Source organism: Vitis riparia, chromosome 2, assembly GCF_004353265.1.
Source record: "Vitis riparia cultivar Riparia Gloire de Montpellier isolate 1030 chromosome 2, EGFV_Vit.rip_1.0, whole genome shotgun sequence".
NCBI lineage: Eukaryota > Viridiplantae > Streptophyta > Magnoliopsida > Vitales > Vitaceae > Vitis > Vitis riparia.
In genome coordinates, this window is record NC_048432.1 from 15,069,225 (window position 1) to 15,079,687 (window position 10,463).

General features: G+C 33.5%; 1 protein-coding gene and 1 non-coding gene across 2 annotated transcripts; both read right to left on the reverse strand.

Moving 5' to 3' along the window:
* Positions 1 to 4,813: 4,813 nt before the first annotated feature.
* Positions 4,814 to 4,886, reverse strand: TRNAK-CUU. The gene has a single exon. It is a non-coding gene; the product is annotated as a tRNA-Lys (tRNA).
* A 297-nt stretch (positions 4,887 to 5,183) lies between these two features.
* On the reverse strand, positions 5,184 to 9,931 carry LOC117905901 (methylsterol monooxygenase 1-1-like). The gene is made up of 5 exons (XM_034818772.1): positions 9,497 to 9,931; positions 8,751 to 9,073; positions 6,230 to 6,377; positions 6,092 to 6,124; positions 5,184 to 5,601 (listed from the first exon to the last, which is right to left on the reverse strand). The coding sequence occupies exons 1-5, from the start codon at positions 9,824 to 9,826 to the stop codon at positions 5,521 to 5,523; spliced, it is 915 nt and encodes a 304-aa protein (XP_034674663.1). The 5' UTR covers positions 9,827 to 9,931; the 3' UTR covers positions 5,184 to 5,520.
* Positions 9,932 to 10,463: the final 532 nt, after the last annotated feature.

Here is a 10,463-nt window from a genome sequence, read left to right on the forward strand (position 1 = left end):
TAAATTCAACCATAGCCTTAAAGGCTACTAGTACTACTAAATTTTCGGTTCCACCCATCATCTACTAGAACTTTTGATGAGATTAATCGCCTTTCTCTAAAGTCTCACCCATAATGTTGGCACTTATTATAAAGTGTTACCCCTAATGTTGGCCATCATTTTTAGTTAGAGTAATTGATTTGACCTTTGAATTTGATATAATATGACTTTTTTTTTAATATATTAAAATCAATGTTGATATGATTTGACATTAATTTTGATATATATCTTGCAAACTCCTTTTATTTATGAAATTTTAACAAAAATAAGTAACCCTTACCTTTTGAATTCTTTGTAAAATACTAGATTCTCCTAAGACTCCTTACTTCCTACCTTTCAATGCCTACATTTTGGTCAAGAAGTGCTCTTGACTAAAGTAATGTAGGTCATCTTCACTTCATTTATTTGGAATAGTTGAAGAATAGTCTATACTAATTTTCCAATTTAAACTAATTTGCATTTTAAAAGTGTTTTTTAATTTTTCTCAAACACTTATTTTCTTTTTTTCAAAAATATTTTTTCGACTAAGAATGTTTTAAAAAAAATTACTAAACAAATGATTGTGGGATATATAAAAAATTACTGAATCGTCGATCGAAGCTTAATCCACTATTGTGGGATGAATTATAATTGTGATGAGTTATAAAATCTTTGAAAATCTTTCTCATAAACTATAATCTAACTAGCAACTAGAGCAACTAACAACCGGATGATTTGAACCATTAACCCTTTGATCAAAGGTTTGAGTTGTGACGACTTTGTTGCTAATAATTGGTATTTTAAAATTGCATATAAACAATATAAGTAAAATAAATTATAAACAAAATAATTTTCTTCTATTCTAATATATTTCTTCACATTTAAATATTATATATCTTTTATTTATAAAATTTAAGCAATTATATTCATTCATAATTTAAGTTTGATAATATCAAATATGAAAAATAATAGTAATACATTTTCAAAAATACATATATTAAAATTTTATAATTTATTTTTATTTTTAATAATTTATGAATAATATATTTATGAAGTTACTGATTCAACTGTGGTTTAATCATTGATTCCACCTATTAACCCATCAATCGATAACTTTTTTTATCTAATGACCGATACGATCTCAAAAACATTAGTAATAACATTATATTACCTTCCTCGGGTGTGTCGTTCACACAATAGACCTCTAAACTTAATGCTTCAAACATCATACACTAATTTCATTTAAAGCCTTTTTAATTTAATTTACATAATCGAGGTTAAAGCAAAGTCATAAATATGATTGCTAACTCTTTCATCTTTCATCACATATTCCAAATAATTGAAAAAAAATAAAAATAAAAATATGGACTCAAGATAAATGTTGCTGAAATTTTAAACAAGGTTGTAGCAAAGCCCTGTTTGGGTCATTGGGTGTCACTTTCTCTAGAAAAGGAAAAATACGCTAATTAAATTATAGAAGATAGGACTATAGGAGGGAGGGAGTAGGGAGTGAATAATAAAATGTGCAATTAGTGAAATACAGTAGGGCAGAAGGGGTGATTGACAACCTTACCTTCCCATGAAGGTTCACTTTGAGTGTATAGTGGAGAAAGGAATAGACATGTGTAGCCCTAATGGGCTGTGACCCACAGATTTAGAGTTAGGGTTTTTGGTGTAGGGTGGTAACCTAGAGGGACATGGCAGGTAGAAATGTGTGTAGAATGACGACAGTGGGTGATGATTTAACCGGAGAAGGTAAGGCTGTTCCAATACAAGATTGGAAAGGAAACCTTAAAACAGTAGGCAATTGGAATCAAATTTCAGCCAAGGAAAAGCTTGTCATTTTCATAACTTTAGTGCTTTTCCTGGGAATTTTGGAAAGTTATTTCCTCTCTGGCCTTTGTCCCTTTGTTGTTCTTCTATGTTTCCAACTCGAGTAGCAAAATGTAACCACGTAAAATTCTCTCTCATCCGGTAAATTAATTTCACTCAATGGGGCCATTTCTTTTAGTGAATTTTTGAGTTGATTATGGACTCGAGAATAAGTTGAGGGTGCCTAATGAATCACACTTCACCTCAAATCTTGTCAATTATATATTAAAATAACTTATCATAACTTTAATACCATCAACCTTCAAAAAGTAATCTCTATTTTCCTGTGATAATGCATCCGATGGTGACATTATTTTCGACACAAATCTTAATTTAATCTTAATAATGAATTCTTTAAGAATATCTCAAAGATTAAGGTCATTAGCCTCTTCTTAAATTCTGGGTAAATACATCTCGTTTTTATTAGTTTAAAATTTCATCAAATACCTCTCGTATAATTTTTTTATCTCTTATTTTCACTCAATTTTACTCAAAATAAGAAAGTTATTTTATAAAATTTCAAATCAATTGGAGTTAAATGTATTCAACGAAAAGCTTAAAAAAGTTGAATAAAATTAACTTTGTAATATTCACATTACATATAAGAGAAAGTTTACAACGCTATATTAATATGGACTCCTCTTAATTATGTAAGCACGTTTTAAAGCTACGAGTATTTCTTAGGGCTTAAAACGGATAATATCTACATGATTTAATATAAATTGTTACAAATAGTATCAAAGTTTATCTCTGACTTCAATATGAGTCTTTGTTTGTTTAATTTCATGAAAAGTGTATGTCTGTTGTAATATTTCATATTGGATATGAGAAAAAGTTTTTAACGTTGTATAAGTATAGACCCATTTTAATTATGTAAACATGTTTTAAAGTTGTAAAGACATTTTTGGGTTTGGAACGGACAATATCTATATGATTAGGTACAGATCATTACAAACTTTATATTAAAATATATTATAAATTTTTAGAAAAATTTGAATTCATGAAGGCTCCATTTGAATTTTAAAAAGATTTGAAGGGACAAAAAGAAAAAATAAAATAAAAGATAGATTTTGATAAAATTCATTAAATTTTGTTATTACTTTTTAATTTTTCTTTTATACCAAGAAAGAAGAATTTGAAATTATCCAATAATGATAGTAATAATTTTAGGTCATGAAGCATGGAATGGACCTTTTATCATGTCCAAGCCCATGAAATGAGTCCCAAGTTGTATGAGGCCATATCAAACCTAGAGCAATTGGGATGAGGTAGGGCAGGGCAGGGCAGGTCAAGTGACCTATTAACACACCATTTTGTCCTTAGGATTTGGGCCTAGTCCATTAATTTACAGAAAAATAAAAAGATGCACCAGTATCAGAAATCATTTAAAAAAAAAATTATTATTATTATTATTTATTTTTTAAATATTGATAAAATTTTCTATAAAAATTTTAAAGAGAGAAAGAACATTTTATGAGCATCACTACAATTTAGAGAGTGGTATTATGATCCACAAATCGAAATATTTATTATAAATTTTAATTTTAATTTTAATTTATGGAAGGAAGTAAATATGATGGAAAGAAATTTTAAGGAAGGCAAGTGGAAAAATATTTTAAAAAAGAAATTATAATAATAACATAGATTTCATATGAAAAGAAGTGTACATTGATGAATGATGGGTGCACGGGCCTGCTACATATTTAGGCCCATAATTAGAGAGGGGGCTGGGCCAGGTGTAGGGCAAAGATTGGGGACCTGACATCTCTCAATGATGCTCCATCAAACTACTCCATAAAGTCTCAGAAATTATGAGAAAAGCTGATTTGTAATTCTCTACTTTGCAAAAGTGGTAAAGATGACTGGGCCAAAGAGGGTTAAATTTAATGAAGGCTGAAGCTAGTTTTCGGTATTGGGACAGCTGGCTGGATCAAGCCCATCATTGCTGGGCCCACTTCGCTTTATGTGTTTCTAGTGTTTTCAGTTCCACTATTCAACGTCATCCTGCTTCTCATTTGATTGGACGATCAACATCATGCCATCATCTATCCAACTTCCGTACGTAGCATAATGGGCTCTGGATATGATGTTGTCCCACAAAACTTCGGGCTTTTGGGCTTTTGATGGACTCCCAAATGGCCCGGCCCTCAATCCTCTGGATAGATTACAGCTATTTTTGGTGAGATTTGGTGTGGCCCGTGTGAGTGGAAATAGCAACCCAGTCTCTGATTTTCTCCTAAAACTTTTAATATTATTAAGAAACCTCCTTTATTTTTTTCATCAAATAATTAGGTATATAACATTCTAAATTGTTTTACCTTTTATTAAAAGAAAACTGCCGGATGATTTTTATTTTTGTTTATTTGGGTAATAATAATATAAAATCTTACAGGAGGTGAACGCTACTATGTAACCATCAGGACCAACAAAACTAATTTATCACTAAAAAAGATGAAAATTGGTGTTAGTTTAAGCAATTTTTAGAACTTTTTGAATTGGTCCAACAGAACTTATTTTGAAAAGATCACACTTACAAGGCCCATATCTGCTTACCCGGTCCAATGCCTAGGCAGGGCTCAATAGAAGCCCAAGGGGTAGAATAGAAAACCAAAAAAAAAAAAAAATGGGTCCTTGGTCCAACTTAGAAAAGATATATGCTTACCCGGTCCAATACCTAGGCAGGTCGCAATAGAAGCCCAAAGGGTAGAATGGAAAACCAAAAAAAATAAAAATGGGTCCTTGGTCCAACTTAGAAAAGATATATGCTTACCCGGTCCAATACCTAGGCAGGTCGCAATAGAAGCCCAAAGGGTAGAATGGAAAACCAAAAAAAAAAAAAATGGGTCCTTGGACCAACTTAGAAAAGATTCCACTTAAAAGGCCCACCCATGCTTCTCCGGTCCAATGAAAAGTTCATAAAAAGCGCCCACCGTGGGGCTCGAACCCACGACCACAAGGTTAAGAGCCTTGCGCTCTACCGACTGAGCTAGACGGGCTTCATGTTCAGACATGCAGATTAATTTTTTTTATTAAATATCTTTTTCACCCATCTTAAAATATCCTATTTTGGTGCACGCTCTCCATACACCTGGAGACGAGCCTGAATCGTTCGCTTTCAATTCATAGGAAAAGATTTCAAGCCAATGATTGGCTACGTGTCGCTTTCTCCTCTACCCCTTTCTTCAATTCCTAGGAAAAGAATAGTTTTTCAATATCTCATTTTGGTGTCTCTGGATTCTCAGATCAGCAAAACATTAAAAATATAAAATACTTTTCATATCTACACACGGAAATTAATAACAATAACAATACATAATATTTGGATTTGACCATAACACCACAACAAAAGTTTGGGTTTTACATCTTACACTGAATGTTCAAAATCCACGGAGGAAAAACAAATTCAACACAAAACACAACCCCTCCCCACAAATTACACAACTGTAAAAGACCCCAAGAATTCGATCCCCATCTGAACCACTAGAATTTCTACTACCCCAGACTAGCATGGTGATAACAATGGATAATGTCAGTCTGAGATCAGAGGTCTCAGTAAGTTGTTACTGGTGAGATGCATCCGAGAGGGGCATTGTTCCAGATAAGAGTCTTATAGCCCGACATCCCCCACCATTAGTCAGATTTGAGATCTTGAGTAAGGTTCTGGTATGAGACTCCATTTTGTTGGCCATTGCTTTTCAAATCCTCTTTCAACTGAATTACATGGACAGAGAAACATTAGAAAGAATTTAATAATTCATTCAACCCATTGCAGGACGCTTAGTGGACTATTGAAGCAAAATAAGTTGGATAAAAGAAAAGACAACAGGGGCCTACTTCCCAGCAAAGCATGTCGATAACATTGGAGCCAGCCATTTAACGAGCACATCCAAATCACATCACCAAGCAGATTCCAAAATGTCGATTAAGTTGGGATTATTCAACATACCAAATTAATGAAGTTACCAAGAACAATAAAGGATATCCCATCCCACCATCTACCAGATTTTAAAATGTGGAATAAGTATCAAAATATTTAGCATATGAAACTAAGCGAAGGTAATTCAACCTAAATTTGGATCTCTATTGCACTGTGGGTCCAAAGTCCCTATATGTTCAAAATAAGATACAGAAGAAAACCCAAGGAAGCTGCTGATAGTCCATGATCATATTCTAACAAAAAATACATAGCGCTGAATGTTACCTTTGCAAGAAGCTTCTTTTGATACCGATAGCCCTAATAAGATAAGTCAAGAAAACATTATTGGAAAACAATTTTAATCAACTAACTTTAAATACAAAATGTAGATAATAGAATCATAAAAAATAACTGTATAATAACCTTGTCAGTTCCATAAATGTAATCACAGTAGGTGAAGACTGAAGCAAAGTTACTTTGGCTTTGTCCCCCAACATAGTGATGGTAATCATGGTGATCAGCACCACCATAAAATGGTATATATTTCGTAGGACTCCAGGGAAAGTCATATCTGTACGAACATACATAAGTTGTTACAACATGCTCCAAGTGCCACCTCAATTAAGTTTCTAGTGCAAAACATAGACAAAGGAGAAAATGAATATCATAAAGAAAAAAAAGTATATCATTCTTATTTTGTTGATCCCAGTAATTCTATTGCCAATAGAGGAAAGGGAGAATGATATTGTAGGCTTACAGGACAACCAAAAAAGTTTATATAATACATCCTCCTTGGGCTAAAAGTTCAGAGAATATCAAGTTACAATTAAAAAACACATAAAAGTTATCGAACTCTTTCAAATCTATCTTGAAAAGCAAACAAGTACCTACAATTATGCATTTGTTCAGTGAATGAACATCACATTCAGAATTGGATATTAGTAAACAAAAATAGATGCAGTAAGTGCATCTCTTTGTTCCAAATTTGCCATATAACTATTAACAACTCTAAGCAGATTACTTCATTTCACTACTACTAAGAAACCCCTTCTATTTTCCAACTTCACAGTTACGTTTTTTGGTAAAATAATAAGCTACATGTGAGCCTATATGTCTATTTCCGAGAACATTATCATACAAGCAGCATGTGCCACCAGGGGAATCCTTCTCAGCAACCATCAATCAAGGTCCTTATTTAATGCTAATTATCCACACAACCAAACAATGTAGTCATTTGTTTGATAGCTTGCCCACACAACACCAAAAGCATATTGACTGCATGGATCCTTTTTTAATAACCCCCTACATTTAGAATGAGTATTCTGTTAATTTTACTATAATTAACGAAACTCAACATCAATGTAACAATTAGGTCTTTTCTGTTAGTGATGCCCCTCAAATCTGTTGCCCCCACGCTCCCCTTCCCCAACCACATGTAAACAGCACCCTCTCTAATAATTTGCTAAAATCTCGAATATCTCATTTGTTGTGATTAATAATCACCAAACTAATTTTTTCTTAGTTAATCTAAACTTTAAAACTTTCACTGAAAACTAGTTAATAGAGATTACTGAATTTTTCTCACATATATCCGAATTCTAATGGGTTACCAACTAGCCCAAAATTCTATTTGTCATATTCTGGTTAGAACCCTCAAATATCTCCTCTGATTTTTTTTTATAGCATGCATATTCTGGGCCCAGGGTCACCACAAGGCCATCTAAGCTCACAATTCTAGGCCACTTGAATCCTTTTTACATAGAAAAACACTAAAAGCATTCCTTCCATCTTTCCAAAAATCGCTATACTCCACCAAGGCTCTTTGCCCATCTCCAACAAGGCCTTTGCTCATCACTTATGCCTTTAATATGAACTGTGACTCTTAACCAATTTGTGGACACCTTCCTTGCCTTGGTGACCGCCACCTAAGATTTATGAGGTGATTACCTACTAGCAAGGTCACTGAAGAATATAGCAATAACCTTCAACCAAAATAACAAAAAAAAAAAAAAAACCATCAAGTTGTAAAAAAAGGGCTTGGATGGAGATGGGAGTAAAGAAAACAAAACAGCCAAAGCAACAGAGTATTACTACAGCTGAGCTTGAAAATAATCAAGATACTTTATCCGTATTAGGTGACAAGCAACAATAGTGATTATCAAGATAATTTTAAGCACATTATCTATGTGCATAAAGTTAAAGCACCTAACGATTCAAATAATTAATATAAAAAAAATGAAATTTAGTCCTCCAGATTATCTGAAAAGATCCCATCCAACCTCAAATTGAAGTAAAATCCAATTCAGCTCAGCACCACATCTTGAATGCACAGAAAAACAGATTGAACTAATTCTTTCACCTGCAAAAATAAATTGCAACTCCAAAATTTCTTAACCAAAGGCTTGGCATCTGAATCTCCTTCAACCTTGTACCTTGGTATGGCTTTGTACTCACATTAAAAGCAAAAACTATACAATAGATCTAGCCTATAGGAAAGACTGCACCTAATAACAATGAGAAAAATCAGACTATAATAATTCCACCCTCAATTGTAGAGCCCTGTGGCAATTTAACAGTTCCACAATTTCCAAACAAAAACTATAAATGAATTAAAAAAAATAATAATAAAAGAAACATAATAATAATAAGATTTGGAAAAAGAAATAAAAAAAAAGAAGAAGAAGAAGAAGAAAAGTAAAAAGAAAAAAGAAAGAAGAAGAAGAAGAAAAGCACATCTCTGATTCTATTCTTCACCAAGAAAAGGTAAATCACTAGGAAAGATCCTCCACAAAAATACTTTATAGAGAAACTACACGTTAGGGTACACGTTAGGGTAGAAGAGAAAGGAAAAGAGAGAAAGAAGCGGTACTGTTAACATCATTTCATCACAATCAACTAAAGCACAAAACGACAATCAGCAACTGAAAGAAATTAGCATGCGTACCCACTATGAGTGTCAATGGCTTCAATCTGCCGAAGAGCAATCCACAACCAAAATGTGATTATGTGCCCAGGGGCCATTGCTGGCCCAAGAAAAGACGGAATTCCAAGGATCAAAATCTCAGCCCAGTGTGCATAAGGTGCCGCAAATCCAATTGGAGCTGTATACTCATGGTGAACCCGATGAATCTTCTCATACCCCCATTTACAATGCAGGAACCTATGGATCCAGTAATTGGTAAAATCCTCAACCATAAAATAGACCGCGAGTTGCATAAGAATCTCCCACCCAGATGGCAATGGCAAACTTGTACGAATCCCAATCATCTATGAACAAACAACAAATGTCTTGAAAATCGAATCACGCTGATTCCATGAATTCTAAAATTATTTATAATCCCAAAGAATCACAATAATTACCCAATAATCCGATTAAATTTCGAGAAGCAACACATTCTTCAGTTTCAAGATCAGTCACAAATAAACTAGCACTAGAAACATAAAAAATTCTCCTAAATTGAAAAGCCATAAATCTCATTACAAAACACAAAAAACTTGCAACAACCACCCAATTGCAAGCTAGAAAATTAACAAATTCCTCAAATCCAAACCCTACAAATCATATACCAAATATCGGATATTTCACAGCAATTGCCGAAAACACACTATGGAAAAAAAAATAACAAATCACAAAATTCAGAATCCCGATCAAGAAATTCAGAAAATCACATACAACCCACATAAATGTACCTTGATGGAAGGGTAGGAGACGAGCTGGAGAGGACCAACAACAAAGAAAAACATGCTCATAACGTCCTTGTAGCACCGAAATATATCGGCCGAAGACAGCCTCACCTTGGGCTGAATCTTAAACTTATCTAAGCCGGAAGATCGCGAGAGCTCCATGAAGACCAACGGAAGAGGGACGACAGAGAAGATAAGGAAGAGGAAAAGAATGTTGTGGCAGTAAAGGAAGTAATCAGACTTGTTGGCAGAGTAATTGAGCCATACGGTTTCCGGAAACGTGAGGTTCCGCCCCAGAAACGCCTCTGCCTCCTGGAGAGTCTTGTAGGGCAACATTGGTCGGCGGCGGAACCCTAGGTGGCAGAGATGGCGGAACAGGGAGGCGAGTGGAAGCGAATGGGTGGTGCGAAGAAGAAAACAACAAATGCGACTCCACTTAACCAGTCAAGGTTTGTTTACTATAAATATATATAATGCGGGAAATGCATTTTCGGAATATTTTTTGAACTCCGTTTGGATTTCCTGCTGTTTCTTATGGAAATTAAAAAAATAAAACCAAAAGTTATTACCCCATGGACCGCTTTGCTGGCACTGCCTCTGTGCCGCTGGCCCTTCATAATTTGGAATTAAAATTTTTTTTTCTAAATATATATATATATATATATATATATATATATATATATGTTATAATTATGAATTTGGACACATATTATTAATAATTTCCTTTCCTGCCATGATTGCCTTGTAGCACTTGTTAATATACTCTCTCTCTCTCTCTCTCTCTCTCTATATATATATATATATATAGTCAAAGTATTAGTCTACAAACTTGAAATTATGATAAAATTATAGAAAATGTGTTGTGAAGATATTTTCCTATTCCTAGTTAATAAAATAATTGCTGAAATCTTTAGAAGTCATTTGAAAAAGTTTTTATTATAAATTATTAGTGTCAATTCATATTATGAGTTTT

Coding starts and splice junctions, on each gene's coding strand:
- LOC117905901 (XM_034818772.1), bottom strand. CDS start 9,826: ATGTTGCCCTACAAGACTCTCCAGGAGGCAGAGGCGTTTCTGGGGCGG. Junction 9,074..9,496: donor TCTCCTACCCTTCCATCAAG/GTACATTTATGT, acceptor GTTTGTTCATAG/ATGATTGGGATTCGTACAAG. Junction 6,125..6,229: donor ACATTTATGGAACTGACAAG/GTTATTATACAG, acceptor TTATCTTATTAG/GGCTATCGGTATCAAAAGAA.